General features: G+C 39.0%; 1 protein-coding gene across 1 annotated transcript in view; it reads right to left on the bottom strand.

Annotated features, from left to right (window-relative positions):
* Positions 1-7,282: 7,282 nt before the first annotated feature.
* LOC104081383 (unconventional myosin-X-like) overlaps positions 7,283-24,820 on the bottom strand; it is a gene marked incomplete at its 5' end in the record, with an annotated part of 32,221 nt that continues 14,683 nt past the window's right edge. Inside the window, 13 exon segments of the mRNA XM_009584116.1 lie at positions 7,283-7,831; positions 8,115-8,306; positions 8,706-9,158; positions 11,670-11,790; positions 12,717-12,853; positions 13,451-13,658; positions 15,261-15,558; positions 17,320-17,443; positions 18,693-18,850; positions 20,003-20,197; positions 20,651-20,793; positions 23,242-23,297; positions 24,082-24,175. Of these exon segments, the coding sequence (XP_009582411.1) occupies positions 7,721-7,831; positions 8,115-8,306; positions 8,706-9,158; positions 11,670-11,790; positions 12,717-12,853; positions 13,451-13,658; positions 15,261-15,558; positions 17,320-17,443; positions 18,693-18,850; positions 20,003-20,197; positions 20,651-20,793; positions 23,242-23,297; positions 24,082-24,175 (2,290 nt within the window).

Raw genomic sequence — 24,820 nt, 5'->3', positions numbered from 1 at the left:
ATATATAAAACAAATCTTAAGAAAGGTCTGTGCTTGCAAAAGCTTATAAGTGACCTTAAAATTAAATACTTAGTTGCCTGAGGTTATGAGACTGCTTAGCATATACATAATTATGCTGGATTGTGGTAGACAGTATTAGTTGGTAGGACAAAATTAAAACTTGGTGCTTTTAACACTGGGTCTGCAAAGATGTATATTTAGAGGAAAAATACATTAATGAGCACAGCATGCTAATCAAAATTAAAGTTTCCCAATTCGGACTTTCCAAAATGCTCATATGCTACACTGAAATGTTTATATATTGGGAAGCTGGAACTCATGAGACCTATTAGTCTAATGAGCTAAAACTACCAGGTGGTACAAGATGAAAAAATGTAACAAAGAGTGACAAAATTATAGGAATGTTGATGCTGCTTCTTATCCAGAAATGTTAATCTTTGGGGTTTTTTTTCCCTCTCTGCTAGGTTATGCTTCTTCTTAATGCCTGTGAACTCAAAGCTTTAAGAGTAGAACCCAACAATGAAGTAATGTATGGAAGAATCATACTTATTGTTCTGTTTTAGTTTTTCTGTAATACAGATCATGATCAGGATGCCCTGATACCCCTGCATCAGATATACCTTTTTGTATGGTTAATGTATGTGAGAACAGTAGTAAATGTTCCGTTGTCAAATGCAGTGTTGTTCTATTCTGAATCCAGGTTTTATAGAATTGAGCTAGTTTAACAATATAAATTTCTAATTTTTGAGTTGTGTGTGTGGCATTAGATGGATAATAAAGACAGATTAGCTTTAAATTAGAAAGGACGATACCACTGATATAACTGCTTAGGGCGTGAGACAAAGGAATTTGCAGAAGAAAATATATGTTTACAGGGTCAACAGCTATGGTCAAAGCCGGTTAAGAAACCACATAAAACAAGTGGTTTTAGTCCAGAAACCTTATTGTACGGCAGTCTCATAAAATATTTATACAACAATTTATAGGTGTTCAAGAGCAAGCTATGTTGCTGTTCTTGTCTGTTTAATCGTGCCATGTGGAAGATCAGTAAGAATAATTGATTTTCATGAATCTAATTTTGGACCTAATTATTGTAATCTCTTAGCATTATCTGTTTGAATATATGTGACAGAGAGTCAATAATGACATTATAGGTTTAGCTCCACTCTTTGGTCAACTCCGCCTGAGAGCAGGCCAAGCAGGCCAGTAACCTTTCTGAATCTAGCAATTCTTTAGAGTTTATGAAACAGGTAAGCTCATACGGGAGTTGTCATTGACAAGGAAGAATCAAAATCACTGGGAATCAGGAAACTTGTACATTAGTCTTTTGGCTTTATTTGTAGTGAGAGTGATTTAAGCACAAACATTAGTATTGTGGTAAAACTATACAATGCTTTAAGTATTGTGGAGAGGAAAGTAATTTGATGCATTTGATTATTACTTTGACTTCTGTGTCTTCATGGACTGACTTTTTAGATGCACACTCTGTGGGTGATCTGCTCTATCGAGAGATGATGTCTGATGCTGTGCTTTGTTTTAAATCTGAAGTTCAAGATCTCAAAGTGGGAAGAAGTGTGGGACACCCAAAACTGGGAGCAGTTGAGAATGGAGAGAAGAGTACGTTTGCTGCCCAGGTAGCCAGAACTGCACCCCCAGCTGCTGCCAGGGAAAGTGCTACAGATTGTGGCCTGTACCGCTAAGGCCGCGTGAGGGCAGTGGATGTACCGGTGTGCTCCGGCGAGGGATAGTAGCAAACAGGTAATTTCACTTGAGGGTAAAAGGTAGAAATTCCTGGTGGCAATCTGTGGAGAGGACACTTGGGTGTAATGTTGGGTTTAGTAAACCGATAAGCTCCTAGGGAGGAGAAGGCTAAGGTAATGCCTAGCTAGAGAATACTGGATTGTGGCACTGTACCTGGAAGACTGACTGTGGTAGCATGGGTGGGGAAATTTTCTCTCAGAAAGGGCATAGAAGAAAAAAGTTAGGGAAATGTCCTTCAGAATGCAAACCAGATACAGTCCCCCTTATATGGAATTTCCCAAAGTGCACTCAAGATTCTTCCTTAAAACTGAGTAAAGAGATCTTGAAGATGGGATTTCAAAATAAAATTACTTTTGGCACCTACCATTGTTTAATTCTGACACAGTCAAATGAGAGCATGTTTGTGATCTTATCGTTGGCCAGTTAGTAAATATCAGGACTGTGATTCAGGTGTGCCAAGGAGATACGTGTGTGTATGTGACTAGCAGCAAAGGAAAAATAAATTCTTATGGGACAAAAAGGAAGCGATCTAAAAAGTTTGAGAATTGCTGTTTTAAGATATAGAAGATAGCAATTTTTACAAAAAATGGGTGGGAAGGTGGTAAAAAGGGGATTTTTTTTTTTTTTTAATACAAATCACTAAAGTTAATATTTGTGTTACCAGGGATGGGCTGGAGATCCTTTTAAATGTTTTCATTAGTGGCATGATTGTCAGAACAGTGTTTTGATGTGGATGGAGCAAAACTAGGTAGGATAATCATAAAGGAAGGACTGGATGCTTTTATGGATAGGAGTAAGAGAAATGAGATGTAACAACGGAGAATGAAAAATCTCATACTTGGGAACTACTTTCAAAAATTAGTTGAAGTCTTGTCAGTTGATTAAATTTGGCCCTTTGTCCCCTCCTTTCATCTTTATCAGTCTGGAATTCCCATGCAGAATTAAAGGGATATCACTATGAACAGGACTAGTGAGATTGTGAGATATGGGTGAAGTACTTTCAGTAGATGACAGTATTAGTACTGTTGTTACAAAGCAACAGTAAGGTGTTTAGAACACTGTACCATTCCCACCTCCTTTGTTTTTAAAGAACGTAAACTGTAATAAATGCTGAAAGATGCTATGAGGCTGATAAGGGAGAATGGAAAACTTGCTTTTGAGAAAAGTTTATTTAAAAAAAAAAGTTTTAGTTCGAGTAGTCTTGCAAAATGAAGGCTGGAAGATGATGCAACTACTCCTTACAAAATGTATTGGGAGGGAGAAGTGAGTAAAAATATATGCATGGAAGAAAAATTATTAAAATCAAACGACTGTGCTGGAACAGGAACAAATAATTTGGTCGTGAATCAACTTTAGACAAGATATTTTGGAAAAATGTTTACAGAGAAGTTCAGGAACAGCCTTCTGAACAGGGTAATGTGGGCAAGTAAGCAGAACTAAACAAAGCAGCCCTCTCCTCCCCCCATGTATCAATAAAAAGGAGTGACTGTTCAGTTAGAAACCTGGAACTTTGGCCTTTGATGTTTCAGTCTTTGCTTTGTGTCCCCTTTCTCCAGCCCCTCTGATGCTTAATGTATTTTTCACTTTATGACTGCCCAAAGCTAGAGTTGGATGGGGCTGTTGGCATGTCTGAGAAGCAGCCTGAGTAAGCCATTGCCCTAATCACACATCTGGTGGTAGACAGCAAGAATGATGAGAGGACTCCATCTTCCTTCCCCTACCCCAGCCTGTTGTGTTTTGATAAAGACCAGGTAAAATCATACTACAGATGGAACCACTCTCCTTATAGTTCACTTCTTTGGATTGCTGCTGCCCTCTTCTGCTTGCTTCCCATGACTGTTGTAGCATGTGTAGTTTTTGATGGGTTGCACCAAAGGCCTTGTGTCTGTTGTGGTGTGTTGTGGGAGATATCCTCAGTGGATTCCTTCAAGATTAAACTTTATTAGATGTCTGCTTGTGATGTGAGTTTAACTTAACATTAATAACTCTGTAGTTTGAAAGAAATAGGGGTAGATGGAAAGTCCCACCAACCAATTGCAAATGGTCCACAATCTCACCCACCTTGCAGCCGTCTGCGCGCGTGCGCGTGTGTGTACATAAGTACGGTTGTGCCACAGCATATCTGGTAGCTGTATTCCTGTATCTGATGGAGTGAAATGCCGCGGGTTTCTAGGGCTGGGCTCCATGCACCATTAGTTATATTCAGGACAGTGCTGTCGTATTGGGTTGGTACTCTTCTGTATTTACTTCAAAGAGCTGTAAATGATCTGGAGTGCATGTGCTGTGAGAAATAGTCTGTCAGCATTGAAGAAGCTGCCACTGTTCTGCCCGAGTTGCCTTAGAATGGACTTAGGCCAGCATGGCTTGCAGTGCTGTAGCATGTCTGTGTTAGGTGTTTGTGCTGGTGCAAACCTGTGTGTACCTGTTACAGCTGTATGCCTCAGAAATGTGGGGCTTGAAACCTAGGTTTCTGATGCAACACTTCTTGGGTGAAGCAATTTCCTGTGCATAACTTGTGTAATTAAGTTTATTAAGAATTCTGGCACCCTGACAAATGGCTGTATGTGTATTATGAGGCACAGGGAAAGTGCTAGACTGAAGCCTGAGGACATCGTTGGAATTGAGGCATGGCCAGCTTTAAGGCGTGCTAAGATGATGATACACAATTTTATTTCCGTTGCAGCTGCCACTCTGTTCCTTGGTCAGACTGTGCAGTTTCTGCCCAGCCTGTGCTCTCGCAGCATGTCCAGCCCGGGACATGGGTCCCGGGCCTTTTCTCGCCATGGCTGTATTCGATCAGGCGCAGTCAGTGGGCGCGGGAAGCCGCTGTGCCCACCCCAGAGGATTTTCGTCAGGGTCAGTGTAACTGCCCAGGAGTGGCAGATCTCCGCAGGTGCCCCGGAGCGGAGCGAGCAGCAGCGCCGCGATGGGGGCTGGTGTCCGGCAGGCAGGGACGGGCAGCGGGCGGCTCCACAACCGTCAGGTGTTGGGGCTGTGTCAGCCGAGCAGCCCGGTGGTGGGGCAGGAATGACTGCTCTTCATTCTCTCAGAAAATACATGATAGTTTCAAGTCCTGAAGACCACACCCTTCTCTCTAGAGGGACTGGACAAGGCATGGTGCTTCTCCTAGAACCCTTTAACTTCTAATACTCAGTTCTTAGTGATTTCTGATGCACTCAACCTACAGAGTGTAGCAGTTGCCATACAGTGGCTTGTGCAGAAGTACAGATCTACTCTTTCTTTTGTAAGCAGTGGTAAGCTTCTACAATGTTTGTTCTTTTGAAAACATAAACCTTTACTTCAAAACAAGAATAAAAGTAAAAATGTGTTGTGATTTGTGATGGAAGTTCCTCTCCCCTCTTGATACACTCAACTGCTACTGTAACAGAAGAGATCATAGGCAGGAGAGAATTTCTGGCTCTAGCAATTTCATGTATTCTTGGAATAAACTTTTACGGAAGCAAAATAATTTTCAAGAATAGATCATCTCCTCAATCAATTTTAAAATATTTTATAATTTAAGGAAGACTGTTCTCACTTTCTATTATGCAGTATTTATTTTGATAAACTGTGTGTTCTTTCTTTTGAGTATCAACAATTATGAAAGCTTTTATTTGCCTCAACAATAGTTACTGAGTATGATTTGCATGGCAGGCTGGTAGAATTGGCATGAATGAAGAGAAGCTCTTAGATGTACTCTTAGTGACAGGCACTTCTGTGTATTGACTAAGAGCAAACTCATGGCTGATAGCATCCAGAAGTCAGTCAGGAGGTAAATTAATTGGGACTGGAGAATTGGTGTCAGCTTCTCAAGACTGACCCTGAACAAGACTGTCACCTTGTATATTCCTGTTTTTTTGACCAATTAATGATGACCATGTGGCAGGAACTTATCTGAGCACATTTACAAACAGCACCTAGATGAAACTGAACCTTCTTGCTGTGCTGGCTGAAATGTATAAATTGTGTCATTCCAAGGATGCCTTGCTAAGAGCAGCTAAGTTCTTTCTAAACAACTTGCATATGGAAAAAATCAGAAACGTTGCAGATACTCTGTGTGCGTATAGCTGTACATACTGGAGTTACAGTTCTCTCATTTTTCTTGCCTTCCTTAGATAAGTTCACCTTTGCTGGGAGGGTGGGGACACGAAATTAGAAGCGTTATTTAGCAAGTTTTTAGGGACTGAGGGGCAGTGTCACAGATGGAGTGACTAAAAGTTGGAGGATTTCTCATAGCAAGCTTTGTAGTCTATAAAGGCCATGTACTCTTACGAGGGCAGAGCATGCTCCATTACCATGCTGTGGCTGGCTAGTAAAAACAAGCTGTCTTACAACAGGGCTACACAAATAGCAAAAGCTTTACTTGCACATTCCTTGTGGAGTGGAATTGCTCAGCAGTCCTTCCCCTCTATCCTGGTGGTGTGACTGACACATATCACATGATCAAGGAGGTAGTTGTGATCACAGATGGAAACTTGCCCCATTACAACACAAAGCACGTGCACCTTTCCAAGCAAAAGCATATGTATAGCCTACACTGTGTTCCTGGCTTGGCTCCTGAGAAGACAGAAGAAATTAGGGCTTTGCTGCAACTCCAACTCAGTATGAAGTGGAAACAGAGCGCATCACATATACTTTCTTTATTGCTGGCCTTTTGTTTTGTTTTGTTTTTAGTAAGTAGGCATGATTCCTTAAAGGCTGAGGTTTTTAATAACAGTAAGGTTTTTCAGGTTTCTTTCTTTTGCTGAGGACAAAAAGATACCTTTGATCAAAGTTTTGCCTTATATTACAGTATTTCTGTACAAAAATAAAAGTCCAAAATCAGCTTATTATTAGCTGATATTCCCCAATTTATTTACAGGGTACTGTCAAGAACCTTCATCAGGCAACCAGGTAAAAAAAAAGAACTCTATATTAAAGCAGTTGCATTGTATAACTTTGCGTTCTCTAGTCAACTCTGAAGGGCTCTGACCTTTGGCAGTCAGTCTGGGTTGGAGAGTCCAGCCAGAATTATAAAAGAGTGATGTCTTTAAAAGAAAAATTTAATATTAAAAACTTAAGCTGAATTATGGAGTATTGAACTGATAACTGTATTTCCATATTAGGGTAGTCTATAAATATTCTCAGCTACATCTCTCTCTATAATACAGCAGATACAGAATGCAGACTTCTGCTACTTATATGGTAATACATATTTGCAATAGTAAAATCAATGTATGAAAATTTTGGAATTTACTTGTTAATAAAACTGCTTATAAAGTAACCATACAATTGTAACAACTATAACTCTGAACTATTAAAATGTACAGAAAGACTGTTTACACCATTGCACATACTTATTCCCTTTGCTTCAAAAGACTTGTGAAATACAGAATAAAATTAGTCAAATTTTACTGACAGCTCAAATACGCATGCACAATGTGCACATCCATGGAAGGAAGGGGAAACAAAATGTTGGCATCCATGAGGAAGGCTGCCAGCAGCTCTCCAAAAAAATATACCTTGCTCTTCTTCCCTCCCTCTTCCCACATGTATACAGGCCAGTAGATTAGTGCAGAATGGATGAATATAACTTTGTTTTCAGTGTTCTGGAAGGAGAAAAAAAATCTTTTTGATTTTTATCGGCAATTTTAGGTCAATACAAGTTGGGTTTAATATTGTAAGGCACTTATTACTGCTTGTATTGCAGTGGATCAAGTCTTAAGGCATTTGTTACATCAACTGAAGATAATAATGCTTTGGAAAGTTTTGAACAAGCCAGCAGTTCTAGTATGTGACTATTTCAGCTGATTTTCCCCTCCCCACCCTGTGGTCTTTCTAAAACAATGTTTGAAGATATTTTCCATGGAAACTCTGATTCTTTGTTAGCTTGTCAACAGATGTGATCAGTGTCATCAGGTCATTTTGAGGCCAAGCAGCGATATGTTCTGTTTAGAGCACAGTAGAACTGGTTTTGTTTTCACCTGGAGCTGCCCTGACTTCCATGGCTACTCACTGATCGAGAGGTGCTGTAGCGTTTTTTCACGATCATACTGATGTAAGCTTTCATCAGCTTTGCAATGTCAACCACCTGCCAAAAGAGTATAAAGATCGAAGTTCTTAGTAAGGTAACAGTATGCGAATGAATTTCTTTCGATGCTAACAATATAAAACTGTCGAGCTTTCAACAAAACTCTTCTGTGGTTAAACGAATAAAAGTACTCAGCACTTCTATCGATCTCACTATGACTTCCCTTTAGCTTTACGGGGATCTTGAATAAATCTGTAACATTTGCAGCAATTACTTAAATTACTAAGTAGCCTGGCTATCAGAACAGGAAGACCACAATAACAAAATTCCTTCTTGCTCTTACCTCACTAGTTTCAAAAAGCAATTCTCTCTCATCCACCACGATCTTGTAGGTGTTGGCAAGCGGCGCACCAAATGACAAGATATGTTCATACTGAAACACCTCCAGAGGCCTTCCTTCCCCACGCTTGTAGACAGAAACTGCATCAGCGCTGACTCCAAGCCACAACTCCTGTGGGAATCCCCCTTCTTTACACTAGAGGAAAAAATGTAGATTAGCTGCAAAGGGAATAGCGGGAGCCACACAACACTTACTGTTGAGGTTCTTGTCTGTAACCATTTTTTAAAAAGTGCATATTGCTTGTCCCTCTTTGAACGTAGCCTTTTACACTTCTCCTAAACTTGTTTGCAACCCATCAGGCTAGCATTTTGTCCCTCTGTATTTTAGCATTCTGTCCCTCTATTTTATGGTTAACTAGTGGATTTAAATGCCTACAGTGCTTACTAATGGGAATATGCTTTTAATATCAAACACTTTATTACATCAGCTGTCTGAGCATTGTGATACCATTATTTATCGTTTCCCTACTCTATAATGAAACCACCATCTATACAGTATAAACCTTAGTTTGAGTGTTCAGGAGGTCGTACTCACCTCTACGTCAAAGAGTGTTGAGCCATAGCCAGGCCATTCCTTAATCAAAGCCATATACTTCGCCATAGCCTGCTCCTGATTCATCCTCTGGAGTTTTTTCCATTTGTCAATAATACTAGTCCTCGAAGCTGAGATTTCCTCTTTGACCCACATGTCTAACATCTGATCCTCCTCAACCTTCTGTTTGCTGACAGAGCCACTGCGAAAACTCCTCCGCAATGTTCCTTCAAGAAAGCTGGCTCTTTTCTTCTCAGCCTTCTCTGCTGCAGTAAATGTTTTGGTAGACTGTGTAATCCGGGACTTCAGCTTTTGCAAGGGATAGACTTCCTCCATTTCTGGTACGGTGGTATGCAGACTGTAATCTCCCTGAAGGTACTGAAGACGCAAAGCTGCAAGGACCTGGAGGGTTTCTTCAGGAGCAGGATAATGTCCTCTAATCACTGCTTCATGAGCCTATCGGGGGGAAAAAGATAGCTTTTTATGTACAAACCAGTCTTTGAAAGGACTAAGAGAGAAATGGGAAGTAGATTTACTGCCAGGCAAACCCAGGATCTGAAATAAATGATCCATTAAATAAATCGAATGTGGTAAATCTCTTGGCAAATTTGTTAAACTGGGTAAGACAGGGTTTACCAGAACAACTGCAAGGCAACTGAGGAACTTGCTAAACGGGAATTACTATTACTAGTATGGCTCTTAGTGAACTCACATATATAAAAGCAACCGAATTACTAAAAAGGAAAATGAAGTGTAAAGGGAAGAAAATCAAGATCGAAACACCTGACTGGGAGGAAGCCATCTATGTTCAAGGGCATTAGGAAGAAATGGATATCTGTTTTTGCTTACTGCTATCAATAATCTGGCTGTGAAAACTGATGTTTCCAGTCAAACAAGCAAAGCCCTAGGACAGCTTTGTAATAAACCCCACTGAGGGAAAACAGTAACTCTTCAATGGATCCCAGATAAAGTTAGTAAAATGTTTATATGATACAGTGGTCTGTAGCATCAGGGATGAGATTCTGAACCAAGAAGACTCTTTCAAATCCTAACTCTTTGCACACCCATTCAAACCTTTGGAAATGTGCAGCAGTTAGGATTCGTTTTTTTCATATGTCACCAGTACAGGAAACAAACACGCCTCATGTCTGGAAGTGCAGGAATTGCAAGCAGTTTAGTAAACACACAGAGAGAATTCACATCTAAGTAAGTGCTAGTTCATTTAGGTGTACGCTTAGGAAGGAGACAAAATGTGCCTTTAAACGTGCAAGATGTACACATGCAGAAGAAAGAGCTGTCTTGTGGAAATGGAAGGACACTATTTTAATGAGAAAGAAGAACTAAAAGATTTTCTTCAGCGCCTTATGAATTAAAGGATTCAGACTTTAAAATAATGGAGGTTACAGAACTAAAACTGATCACAAAAGAGAACTTTCTTAATTGGCTGAAAAAAGTCAATGACCAACATCAAAAGCAGACAATTAGGAAAAAAGAACAGAACTGATGTTAGAATGTAGTAAGTCACCTCTTTAAGGTATTGCTGTAATATTAATTGTAGGGATTGAATGTGCCATGCTTTATAACTGAAATACTAATGGTCTTGTCAAGACATAAAATGCTTGGCTAAACACCAGTCAGCACAGAATGCTGCATGGAAACAATCTGCTTCAGTGAATGTGCTTGTTTTAGTTGTTAGACGGAAAACTGTCTAAATCTGCCTCTTAAACCAGTAATGTAATGTAAATATCTGATGCAGAGCTCTCATGGATTTTCTTCTTACTGTTTAAACTTCATCCCAAAGCAGAGGCATTAACTGGCTGACTTCTCTATATGTAAAACCAGACAGACAGTCAGAATGGCAACGTTTCTAAGCCCAACCAAGGCAATCTATTGCCCAGATCCTTCAGCCAGCAGTAAGCAGTTCTGGACTGAGCTACAGTAGTAGGCTCTGGAGGGAGACTTTTGGTAGACTCACGATGTAATACGGTGCCTTAAAACCTAAACTGTGAACAAGGAAGAAATACTCTATTACAGCGAAGATGTTTCTGATTCTGTGGAAGGGGAAAAAGCTTCATACATATGAAAATTGAAATATGTCAGTTCTTGATCACATCAGGCTTGCTTACCAACAGAACATCAGTGTCTTGGCATTGCAAATAGCCTTACACAGAAATCTTTATCTGTCTCTGGTGCCCACTTGAAAGAAGCTGTCCACTGGAAGAATTTTTAGCCATTTTCAATATAGTAGAAAAGGAGAAGGTCAATCAACAATAATAAATGCCATCAGTGAGAGTTTCTGAGCAACTACAGGACTTCATAGACTACAAATCCAACTGCTGACGCATTAAATTTTCATTATAAATCAATTTCACTTATTTTATGTTTTGCAATATGGCCTCCTTCTGAGCTCAGCACATTCATTAAGTGGATTTCTGCTCATCATAGCTGTCTTACCGTAACTGCTGTGACTGGACTGATTTGTTTTACTATGGTGCCTATGAAATACCAATCAGTTTTTGAAAAGAGAAAAAGCTATTGTTCGATTAGTTCTGTACAGTTGCCAACATGGGTCTCTAATAATTAATTTGCTTGCCAATTACACATTTTTCACTTTATTTCTTGCACTTTCTTAAGAAAATGGTTTCATAAGAGCAAAATTAAAAGCAAGCATTATCCTTTTCTTTTTTATCCAGCTTAGACCCAGTTATCCAATTTTTTATCACTATATATAAAGCAATTCACAAGTAATGCAGAAGTAAGAAAAGTCATAACACTAGGTAAATCAGATGTGCTTCACTTATGTCAGGATAAGCCTATTTTGACCACTGAACTGCTTTCTTTGCTTGATGCTTGAGTAGTAGTACATTTAGTTAAACAGAAGCATAATCAAAACTCTCTGTGCTGCCTAGATCTCTTGCTTTTTTCCTCCTCTTCAAAGTGCCTCAAAATGGAACCTTTGTCCTTTACCTGCTCAAACATAAAGGCAAATTCCACACTATCTTTTGGGACGTTTTCTGTGTCCAGGAAGCAGTAGAGCTTGAAGTAGAACTTCCAGTGCATCTCTCCAGCTTCAGCAGTGGCAGCAAGCCTGCACGGGTGTGTGAAGAGGGAGAGAAGATCAGATCTGTGAAATCAAACTGCTTTCTAAGTTGACACCTGAAGAATCTAAGCAAGGCATCAGCTGAATTTTGCTTTGTTACACCTGCTATTAATCTGGTATTGTTGACAGGAGCTAATTGTTTTCAGTAGTATACCTGACTGATGTAATTTGGAGATAATATATATAGAGATATAGAGAGGGTGTGTGTGTGTGTATTTAAAGCCTACAGCAACATCAAGGACTTAAAAATGTTGAATCAGTTCTCAGTCAACTGTTTCTAAGCCAAATTCTCTTAATAAACTTCTATTTGTGGCTCAGTCAGGTGTTGATAAAAGCAACATTATTAAGTCCTGTTATAAAATGTAACTTTAGACATTCCTTTTTTTCCCCCCATTATTATGTGGATAAATGAGGCTGATTGCCATGTATGTAACATAAGGATGACAAACAGGTATTTAGGCTTGTATTACCTTTTCTTACTACAGTGCTATGGGTGGTTTCAATTCTACTGGTAAGAAAAATGTTGTGAGCTGCACTGTGGTGACTTCCACGTGAAGTTAGGCAACGGGAAGTCAGAATGGCAATGACTGCCTGGAGTTCAGTTCTCCTAGTACTGGGGCAGCCACAATGCTAGTAATGGTGGAAAAATTTGTAATAGTGGAAAAGAAAATGTGGAAATAGTGATGAGAAATATTACTCTACTGGTGTCAAGACAGAGGAAAACCAAACACAAGTGAATAGGTGGCTCATTAAAAAAAATAAAGATGCTTTTGTTCCTGAAATGGCCATGTGTGTAATTCAGCTGCGTCATCACAAACAAGCAAGAGAAAGAGAAAATTCAGCATTATTGACGTTGGAAATTTATTTAATTGCTACTTATTAGAGTGGTGAGAGAGAAGGAGAGGTGCACTCACTTTTCAAATTTTGCCAAGACATCAGCCACAATGGTTCTGCTTTCAATTGCTTTATCAGTAGTTCCATTGTATTCAAACAAAGCAAACATATTTCTGCTATCCTCCATGGCCAAGCCACGAATTAACTTTTCAACCACCTAATGAAAAACAGCACGTGAAAAAGCCATAGCATGGAAAAGCAGCACCACAGAGTGCACCACAGAGTGAAAATTCAGAGCTAGGTTTTACATTAGACTAAAAATGTTGCTAACATATTCTCAACAGCAGTATTAATTGTTGTCCAATTCTGCTTTACTTTTTATAGTAAATAATGCTGATTCTTTTAGAATATGTGTGTGCTATCACCTGGCCAGATATAGCCCCTGTATTTCAGCAACTCAGCAAGAGTCTTCCAGCTTTAGGAAGCAACTTGGTTCTCAAAACCACCAATATCTACTGAAGTTATTCCAATAATGGCTCTACTGAATTGCTTAGTCTTTCCTGTAATTTTTCCTGTAAGAGGGAACTATAGTTGGGTAATCCTCTAAAGCGTGAAGACAGTTTTTATAGCAGGGATTTCTTCAGAATACGCTGTGGGGTTGAGGGACAGCTCTGTAAACCTTCCCTCCCCTGAAAGGAGAGACCAGCAGAGAAACCCCCAGCGCTTCCAAAGCTTAACGCTACTACTGGCTGGAACTGGCATGTAAAGGGACACACTGATTTTGTACCAAAGCCGTTCTGTCACCACTTCTCACCTCTCCAGCTGTAGTGTGTGAGTTGATTGTAATCTTACAGGAGCCCCCACCATGGCAATAAACTGTGGATGTCATTTCCTGCCTGCCGATCAGAGCTTCTATTTCATCTCGCGATGGCACAAACTCTCTGCATTTGGTTTTCTTCAGCGATTCGTAAGTAAAAAGCGCATACTTCTCCATTTCAGTTCCTGGAAACTGGTCACGAACCCTGTGAGATAAATATTATCACTTTAAGCTGCCAGTCCGTGAAATAGAAAGTTGACTTGTTTGAGAATGGATTTTTTTCCTGGAAGTGCTTATGTATCCAGTATTTAATTGACACACTCAAAGGTTTATCTTCACTGTCAAGGAAAGTGTACCAACTTGTGATTTACTGTGGGACAACTTATTTGCATTCATCATTTTGTTCTACAAACCTAATGGAAAGCGAAAAATTAACTACCTTCATAGCAGTAACTACCAGAACCTTGTAACGACTTGGATTTGACAGCAAGATAACTATAAAAATCTTCTTGTAATCAACTCCCCTTTTTGTCAGTAACAGACAAAACTGCACCAAGGTACCTCAGAAAAAAGCAATAAAACATATTTTTGACTGCTTAGTTTTGTGGTAGTGTCACTTGGGATACTTGATTTCTATTCCTGATTTTCTTAAAGATTCTATCTAGACCTTACTGTTCAGCAGTTAGTATTAAGAGTATTCACTAACAACTTTAATGAACTCAACCCTTAATTATTGAAAAGTGTTGAATTCAGGTAGCTTTCAGCACAGTGTTTCTATAATATTTCCAGTGATAAAATACCAGCTTCTTAGAGCTACTAAGGTTTAATTTATGTGAAGTACAGTGATTCATGATCTACAAGGCATAAAAAGATTACTGCAGGATTACAGCAATACTGTAAGATGACTATGCATCTGTAATACTGAAACCAACCTATAAATGTTGTTATCAGCTGCAATTTTTTTAACTGGGAGACCAGTTTATGAACTGAGTTAAATTAAGAAAGTGAATTAATGTTGGATTTTTTCATTTTAACGGTTATATGAAGTGATTCATGTGTTTCACTAATCTTACTTTGGTTGAAAGGTATATCTTCATTAGAAGCATTTTACAAATATTTATAAAATAATTACATTTAACAAAGGGATTTACAAAGTCCATGCTCTAGCACAAACACAGGCATGACTTTTAAATTATTGAGAACAGTTTGTTGTTAGTAGACTAACTTTCCTAATGACACGCTCTTTGCATTCTTCTGCTGTACCACAACAAGAGGAACTCTACATTCTGGTTAATGCTGAACTGTCAAAAAGGATTTGTTTCTTTTTTAACGGTCACTAATGTCTTAAAATTAGATTTGCAAACAGACGTTTCTATCTCAAATACATCTTTAAACTTTCTAATGTTTTTTTATGTGCATGACCTCACAAAACTAAGGTAAGCAAGATGAAGAATTTTTAGCGGGTTGGACAGTTGAGAATGGGACCTGGGGTACTGGCTGCAAATCATTTAAGCAACTTTATACAATTACAGAAAGCCCCCGCATTGGTCAATGTTAACAAATTATGCACTCAGTTTAGCGGGATTTTGCTTGATTCTTCAAATGAGGATAATCCCGCCTAGATCAACCCATACATGCTTTTCGTACAACATTTTTTTTAGAGTCATTGTTTGGCATCACCAGTTCACAAAGCGAACTCGTCTTCAAGTCTCACTTAAAAATGTTTAAACTCTGTTACAAGTTGTGGGGAAGAAAACAGCGAGTGAAGAAACTTCTTTTCTTGCTGTAGTAGTTCAAAGCTTCTCACCTTTTGAGATGGAACTTAAGATATTTGAGGATGCTGCGACTCGGCAGAAATGTGCAACTCATGCAGGTGAGTATTTGCCAACTATACAGGTTCCCCACGCTCCCAGGGTTAGGCACTTTATTGGTCTGCTTGATGAGCTGACAGTAGAGCTCATCTCGAAGAGGTCGTAAATCATGTCCTGTTTGGAGGATACCTTGGATTATAGGGATGGGATCAGACATGGACTCCAGCTGCTGTAAAGAATTAAATATCTTGATGGCTTCATCCTGAAGAGTTGTGTAGCCTTTGTCTTGCAGCACTACAAAAGAAAAATATGGAGAAAGGTGCTTAGACTGAGATATGAAAGAGAAAGCACTCAGGCTTAACATAGGAATTGCTTAATGTTATTCTGTGACCCTTATTATGCAGGATATTACAATGGATTTTTTTGCAAACTCATTTTATGAACTATTTTGCTATTGAGATTTGATCCAAATTTAATGAAATCCTATTTTAAATTTTCTGACAGCATAAATTAAAATGCGTATCTTGCTTGATCAGAGTTTTTTTGATGGAGAATCTTCCTTTCAGAGCAATCCACACTGCTGAGGCGTCCACCAATTTTCGCTGTCACCAGAAAGTGAAAATCTAATCAGATCATAAATGAGGTAAAGCATGACTGCATTATGGAAAGTGACAAAGATACAGGGCATCACTTCTGTCTACAGCAGTAGCATTTCAATTAAACACGAACAATACTACTGAACTAAATCATTGCCATGAAACTGCAACTTGCTTTTTGAGTGCTGGAAAAGGTGGTGATAGTTTTTGTACTACAGGTTATTCAGCGTGGGCTAACAACTTTCACAATCTACTTAAAAGCACCATGCAGTTCTTGGGTTCAAGAGATGGAAGAGATTGCTCTGATGTCTGAATCAGTTAGGCCTACTAACCATCAAAGCACAAAACAGTACGGATATATGTTATGAATATAAAGTTTCTAACCTGACATTATACCATTACAGAAAATAACTAGAACTCAACTGCAAATCAAGGCAATAACTGAGCATCTGTGGAGCTACATTTGCTATGGGAAGACTTTGGCAAGACTTCTACTTCAGAGGGAGCAAGCCATTCCTGTCCAGGGAATAGAAAGCAACCATGCTGCACTCCTGCATGGGACAAACCAGCTCAAGTGCCAAGAAGATCAGAACTGTGCCTTGCCACTGTACAGGAGGAGGAGGAAGGGGAAGAGAAGGGAAAGGTTTCTCCTCGGATTTTCCTTTTCCTTGTCATTTGAACAGAAGGATATCACTTGAGTTATCAGGAAGTCTTACCTGAAATACCTTAGCTTTTCATAAACTGTGACCTCCCACCCTCCTTCCAAGGATGAAACTTCTGATCTGAGTCACATCTTGTTTAACATGCAGTTGCAAAATAAGATAAGCAAATCCATTTAAGGACACCAAATTCACAACCATCAATAGCTCCGAACCATTAATTCAAAACAGACTTAAGTTAGTGATTGAGCCAAGGATATTAAAAGACATGATTATACCTGTTTCAGGAGTAAATGACCCATTACTTTTTAGAATAATGTCCACTCAAATCTTGTTTCACAGAAATAATGCTTCCCATCACAACTGATGAAACTTACACTTGTTAATTGGAAGTTGTGGCTGCTGCAGCTCCCCTCATGAGGTAGGACACAACAGTAATTTGAGAAGGAGAATATGATTCAAGGAGACTAAATGAATTGGGTTTAGTTGCTTATTTCAGTGCAAGGTTTTTCAAACCTGGTGGTCTTAACTGCGCTGGTGAGGGCAAAGAACTTGTATTACAGCAGCAATAGCAACCTTCCCTTCTGTAACACCCGTACAGGAGCACCACAAGCCCATGGTTCTATGCTAGACAAACTGCTATTCTCTACGTCCCAAAAGAGAACAGGGAAATGTATCTACTTGTATTATAAAAATATATTTTGTCTACCATTACTTCACTATAGCCCATTGACTAAAAACTCCCATCCTCTGGTTTAGTCTTTCATAAGAAAAAGTGTTTCTATGACTGAAAAACTTACGGTTTAGATTGATGTCCCCATACGGCAATGGCAATAATGGCGAGTGCAACGGATGATGAGTGTAACGGAGAATAGGGTTTCTCTTATAAATCTGTTCAACCACATCAGCATTCAGGCAGTTTTCCTATTGGGGTAAGAAAAAAGCAGGATTTGGGGTCCAGCATTAACAGTAATGCAATGCTTTGTGCCTTTAGGTTGGATGTGAAAAAATTAGTCATCAGTGTTACCAACACTATTTGGTGCTAAATGCAGTTGTGGGTACTGTGGCTCCCATGGCACTCTGCAGGCTATGAATGCTCAGTATCTGCTAACCTCAGGCCTTGCATAAGCTTACTTTATCTGTGCAGTGAAAAACAAACCACAGCAGAGCTGCAGGATACAAAAATGAAGTTTCATGCAATTTTTTGAAGCATGTTTTCATTTTACAATCATTTTTACTCCAGTATTTCGTAACTGGAATTAAGACATCTGTATTCAGTTTTATTTAAAAATATTTCTCCAACATAACTAATTGGCCTTTTCAGTTAGAATCTACAGGAGCTACCGTAACAGTCCAGAAAAACTGCTGCTGTAAACCTGATGCACCTACTCTCACATCTAAATACTGTTCTTTCTTAGGTCAAGCTTGACAGATGCGTCGCCACTGTCTTCTATTAATCCTGAACTTCGACATATTTCTACTGCTCTGAAGACCAGCCTTCATAGTCTTCCTTACTTCATAGGAATTTAGGACTTGATGCTTTTTTTTCTTTTTTTTTTTTGATTTTTCTGAGAATCATCATCCTCTCTCCTGAAAGCAGATTAGCAAAATCTCCAGAAATACATTCTCTGGCTATGCATGCAATGGCTCCCACAGGACCATAAAGCAGTAAGCATTAATTGAATATGTTTCTCATCACGCACAGACATGAGATGTTTAGCCTGTGCTATTACAGAACAAGAAATGAAGCATAATGAAAAAAATCACAAGATCTGTCTAGTCCACGTCCTGGTGTGCTGCTCACTGTGGGCATAGCCAAACAGGTCTGCTAACTCATGAACCTGCACATTGCGCTCTACTGCCTGGTATAGCAATGTCTGTCAAGTTACACAAACCAGTAAAACCTGTTACTGTTTTCATGGAAAAAAGTTACCCCTCTTGCCCTCCAAGTTGCACTTCATACTTTGCTTTTTTACTGTTTAGACAGAAATTCCTTTATCAGGTCAGTGAATACATTCAAGTTCCACAATTTCAGTCCATGTCACTGTGTGATTAAAACCCTGCATTTTCTGCTTTATTACCCCATCTGGCAAAGCCAATATAAAAAAGAGACTGATTTCAAATATTTCAGCAACCATTCTTTCCCACCCAACGCCCTCCTGACTGCGCCTACCTTAATATCCTGAATAAGCTGCTGAGTTGGAGTATCAATTGGCGCTTTTGTGTCAATCACATTCTGGATGGCACTTGACCAGCGGGTCGCCTCATTAAGCAATTTTGTATAGAGACGGTAACAATGTTTGCGTCCGTATACAGTTACATTCCAATAACCTAGCACAACAGTAAAAATTAATTAACAGTAAAAATGAATCATAGAAGCTGTATCTATAAAAATACCCCAACTCCTATCTGAAAACAGCTGTAGTCCCATCAGACCCTGAGTGCTGCACTCTGGATCATGCTGGCAGTTCTTCAGGAACTAAGAAGTTGTGTGAGTAATTAAGTATCATAATACAGATACTATGGTATTAAAGGAGACTCTCTCCTTTAAAAAAGCCTAGGAGTAATCTCAGAGCATAGCCACCATCATGCAGCCTCCCATTTTATCCAGTAATCTTAGTAAAAGTGACCATAAGACAACACTATGGAATACTGTTAACTACTTGTGGCTTGTGGGCCCTATTTCTCCAGTCCTGTCTGTAACAGGAAAATCTGACGCAGCCTTGCTTTGTATGTGAGAGTCTTTCATCACCTGTGGCACACATACAAACAGGTATAAAGCTCTTCCATAAAAAAGTCATTAATTTTACACCAATGGAGTGGCAACTATGACAGGAAGAGCATTTCAGTTCAAATTCTCTCTCTGCATCATTGTATAGGCTTTTTATAAAGCAGATTCAATTAAAGAAAATCTATTTAATCTCCCACTAGCGAAAGCCTCTTTGAAGTGTCAGTGACCCCAATGAGATTATATAGGGCTGTCAACAGTCGCTTCTCATTTGCAAACGGCCAATTCCAAGTTGAAAACCAGTTTTGAAAATGCACAGGGGAGCTGACTCAGCTGTAGTATGTAGGTTAGCACAAACTGGACTCTTACTCTAGATCTCCCTACACTTGCTCCACCAATGTCAGTCCTCATAGTTCCTCAGCACATAAAATAATGTATGAGGAGAGTGCTACCATATGTCTTTCCCCAGGTCTTTGATGTGTAAGCATAAGCGTTCACACTAACTTAGCAGCAGTGTGAGTCTACAATAACTTGAACGTCGGTGAGAACAAGATTTACTCCTGTACACATTATTACCTTTGTTTTTTGCCCAGAAATTCCCTGTAAAATGCCTCAGTGACTTAGAAACTCAATTTGTTCATCAAACTGCAAACATAATAATCCATTTAAAATATTCTTATGCACTGTTTGTTGCATTACTAGGTAGTAGGACAGAAGGCAACTGAAAGCATATTTGAACAAGAGCAAACAATTACCTGACTCTTTGAAGATTTTTTCATCAGGTGGGACCACAGAGCAGAGGCTGTTCAGGACCAGCGTACCCAATTTCAAAGCGTTTTTCTCCGAACTCTTGTAGTAGTCCAAAGAATTGTGTGTCAAAACAAACCAACGCTTCTTTAGTTTCAATGAAGACATCTTTGGGTTGTTCTTTACTTCCTTGTGTAGCCATCCTGTTAAAGACACAATTTGAATCACACTTTTTTTTTTTTAAACAGAGTTGGACAAAATCAGGTTGTTAAACGTTAGTTGTATACTTTCAACAACAGCAAAAATATGATGTGAATTGTTTAGCCCACTTATTAAACAACTTTGAGCAAAATTCTCAAACAATAAAATGACGAAGATATAATAAAATTAATATGCAAACTTTTCAACTTTGGTGTTTACCTAGAAAAATTCTTTTGTCAACTTACAAAAATGCTTTTGTCATCATTACACTGTTTTCTTACATGGCATAGCAGGAATATAATTACACTGTATTAATGTGTGAGTAAACTGTACAAAGATGAGGCTCCAACACTGCCACGCAATGCTAGCATATTACCCAGATTGTATTGTGGGAACAATCGCTTCGAAGCTTAATGGATGTTAATTACTTTGTTACTGCTCCACTCTGTTCTTACCCCTCACAATGAATTCTTGTCCCTCCACTCTAGTGTCCCCCTTCGACCTTTGGAGCAGGGTTATCCAGTGATGCATCTCTTCAGGAGTGTCAGCATTACAGTGAAGAACACGATTAGCGGTGATGATCACAAATGAATTGGGTCTATGAAAATAAATGAAGATTGAAAAAGCCTTTACAATCAACATATGTACTGTTTACCTCACTCACCGTAACCATAAACACTGTCCATTGTTTGCATTTTCTATTCAGAAAAATACTGTCCACCTCTAAAGCATTTATTTCAACACCGCTAAACCTAAAAAAAATAAGCATTTGAAAAGACTCAATTATGTTGGATTCACACCAAAGTGCTAGGGCTCTGAATGGTGGGAAAGTTTATATTAAATTGCAACTTGTCCTATCTCAAAATAAATCTATGGTGAGAAAAATCTCCAATCTTTAATCAGCTTTGGATGTGAATCAGAACTCTGTTTCAGGGTCAGATCTATTTAGAGTGTCTGCTTCAGTAGTTACATTAGCTAAAACCAACTACAACTTACAAAGGTCTACAGTGAAGCAGCATGTGAACACAGATTCTTTTATTTTTAATGCAGTGCAACCCAATTCGCAGAGAGTACAATCTATTTTTAATGAGAGACTGGCTTTTACCCAATCCTACACCAGGATTCACTGAAGCATGAAGAACTAGCCCAAGTGAACTGTGCTGATGGCTCTCTGGATTAGAGAGGCAGGTTTTTCAGCCTACAAACACTTGCTTTAACCCTTTACCATTAATTTTTTCATCCTGGAACACACACAGTTTTTAAGAACTGTATCAGATGTAGAAAATGGCAATGATGCAGTCTGGGCCACCCCATGCACGAGAAGCTCATGGGCGGCCTTCCTTTTACAGTTCTTGCAAGAAGGTAACTGGGTAGAAATTAGAACAAATCAAAAAATTGTTTATGGGGATGGAGAGTTCACCCAAATATGATACCATTCTCCAAAAACAGTGTGTGCCATATAAAAGCTAGATGGATGGCAGGATAAAGAAGAAAGTAAATGAAATGATTACGAGAAAAAATTAGAAAACTGTGTGAAGGAAGGTTACAGTAAATCAAGTAACATGAGAAGTGTGTAAGTTACCTTAAAAGTTATCTGGGAGTTACCTACAGCTAGTGCTCACCAGTGCCATAGAAGGGGCTAAGGGAGTGATCAGAATCCAACGTTTTGGTCAGTCTCACTGTGGTGCTGAAGTGCTACGTTATTCAGGAAGAGTGGTGGATGAGGAAAGAAGCGTGAAAGGGCATGTGAACTGAACAGAAGAATTTTGTTGACCGTGTTTTAAAATGTGTGAAGAGGAGGCAGCTTTAGATTGAGCTACATGAAGCACACTCTAGAAAACTGGATAATGTGATATACAGGACAGAAGCTATAGATGAGTTGTAGCAAGAGAACAGAAAAAGGAGAGCGCTAAGGTATAAACTAAGGTAGATCAAGCTATCAAACAGTAGCCGACCTTCCAGGCTCCCCTCTCCTCCTCCCCAGTTTAGGAAAATAACAGAAGTCCCGTTCCTGGGATTCCTTCTGAATACAGATTCAAAGAGCTCTCTGCTCAGCTTCCCTCTTTTGAGCTTGCAATATGTTCAGATGTGTCAAAATAAAAATAATCTATTGCCTGTATTAGTCAAATTTGTTTCCTAATTGAAAAACATTCTATCATTGATTTAGACTCAGAGAACTAAAAAAAAGAAATTACAAGAAAAAAAGTTTGTGTGAAAAATGCTTGCAGGAGAAATGCCTTTCTAACTTGAAATTTTGAAAGCTCTGCACATTTGTGTTGTATTGTTTAGGAAACCTGGGCTTATAATCACAGTTACTTGTGGTATCAGTGTCTTGGCGGGCCAAGGACAAACCAGTAACTTAAACTCAGCTGTTTCACACATGTGCAATGAGGAGACTGGAATGAACTCCTACAGCACAAATAATACCTCACAGCCAGTAACATTATAACCAGAGTCACAGCCTGAACCCAGGTTACTTTTTATCCCCCAAAAGACTATTATTTGTTCAAGAACTAAGAATATCCTGATGGTTATTTTTTATGCTGCATTGTGTTCTTTGTTATAAGACATTTTTATTCCGGGAAATAATTCTCATCCCTGTAGAATACAACATTCTTGCATGAGAAGCTGAACAGAAAAATGTTAAAATTAATTTTTCTGCCTACTATATTGCTAAAGGACTCAAAAATAAGCTGCTGTTTTTCAGGAGCATTACTTGTATAAATGAAAGAAATATTTAATCTTTTAATATTTAAACTTTTAATATTTAAACTTTTAATATTTAAACTTTTGGATCACTTCAGTAGCTGAACAGTTCATCTATGAAGCAGCGACAGGGAAGTTAGTGAAGCCCCCACAAAAATCACTGCCATTCCTATTCCGTGTTTTAACATGTGGTGTTTAGTACTATGAAAAGGGAGGCAGTAATGAATCACTTCAATGCATGGTTGGTCAGTAGAATATAAAGACTAAAGTATAAAGCATCCGATTTTGGCTAGAGAAAGGAGAAAAAGAAAGAAAGTCACCAGGCATGGTTCTGACTTACCTATCTGGATTGTCAGCAGCACAGACAGAATCAATTAGTCCTACATCGAGTGTACCCTATAAACAAATATCCAAGCAGAAGAGGAGGAAGACATTTACTATTACGTTACTCACACTACTCTTCTCAGAGACAGGTGAAAGGAGCAGTAGCTTTGATTAAGCAAAATGAACCGCAGATTTGGGCAACAGTTTCTCATAACCATTAAAACTGCTGAGGGGAAAACTAAGAGACTCAGATAAATAGATCCAGTAAAAGATTATCTCTAGTTAAGCTGGAGGCAGCTCAAAAACTGCTCTTATTTTTCTATGCTTCTAAACCTGCTTGAATTTTTCACCTAAAAGTGCCATCCCAATATAAATGGCATCCTCTCAGAACAAACTTCTGAAGCCATTAAGCAGAAGTTTTTACTTTCCGTTGCTTGATATTAGGTTCCAAATTTATCCCAATTATTCCCAGTGTATGTTGTACAGAATGATAAATGCAGGACCAGAGAAATCTCAGATTTTCTACTCTTGGGTTTTTAATTTACTCATTAACTGTATCTTTGCAAAACTTCAAACTCAAGTATACACTGTGGTGTGATAGGGAACCGGACCAGAAAAACACACCCCCAAAACCAAGACTCATTTTTCATCAAGGTGAATGATGGGAGAGGAACCAGAAATCAGACTCTCCTCTTGTATAGCTACAGGGTCAAGGACATGGAGCCTCTAGCCAGTGTCACAGCTACCACCATGTTTAAGGAAACCTAGGTTGTGACTCTCAGAAGCTGTGGCCACCACAGTGCTCCTTGTTTTCTAAAAATACTTGCTTTGAAAAGTTCTTCAGATTTAGACTTACCACAGCATTCTGTGGATTTGCCTGCTCATCATGCATCTCTCGGATCTCTTGCTCTGTGGATGCATGGACTTGACTCAGTACACTAAACCACTGGCTGTGGAGAGGAAGACAGCAGTGTCAGTAAAATGTTGCTTCTGCAAAAGCCTTTTGTCACCTTTGTTCTGCAGAGACCTAGCAGGTTCTGCAGGTTTTTGAAATGATTTCAGATTTTGTCAACATGCATAAAAGCAGCAAGGCTTACGTCAGTTCAAGTAATGCTGGGTACAAACAACCCCTCCAGATCTCCCATCCAAGCTCATGTCATACCCTTCTTCCTAAAGACAAATACCTTGTACAAAAAGTGGCATCTCTGAAAACTGGCAGTAAGCACACTGAAACATCTGAGTGCTTAGAGAGTATTTATAACACATTCCACACATTTCATCTGGAAAAAAATACGTTACTAGCCACACACAGCACCTTTAACGGGAAACCCAACCTTCAGATTATAAATTCTGGTGCACTGATAGCATGACTGGTAATAGTTTCTTACAATGATACTTCTGCAAAGACCACCCAAGTCCATCAAGTCCTCTGTAGAAGCACAACTGAGAGGGGAAAAAGAATAAAAACCCCAAGCAAATACCTCTACATTTTTTGTTCTCTATGGAGCATTGGAAAATCCAGCTGCTGGAAGGACCAGTGAAGTTGAACCAGAGCCAATTTGTGCCACTCCAGTAGCCTTGTATATATCCTCAAC

This window comes from Fulmarus glacialis, unplaced genomic scaffold (genome assembly GCF_000690835.1).
Source record: "Fulmarus glacialis isolate BGI_N327 unplaced genomic scaffold, ASM69083v1 scaffold10798, whole genome shotgun sequence".
In the NCBI taxonomy this organism is placed as follows: Eukaryota; Metazoa; Chordata; class Aves; order Procellariiformes; family Procellariidae; genus Fulmarus; species Fulmarus glacialis.
This window is presented reverse-complemented; position numbering and strand designations above follow the sequence as displayed.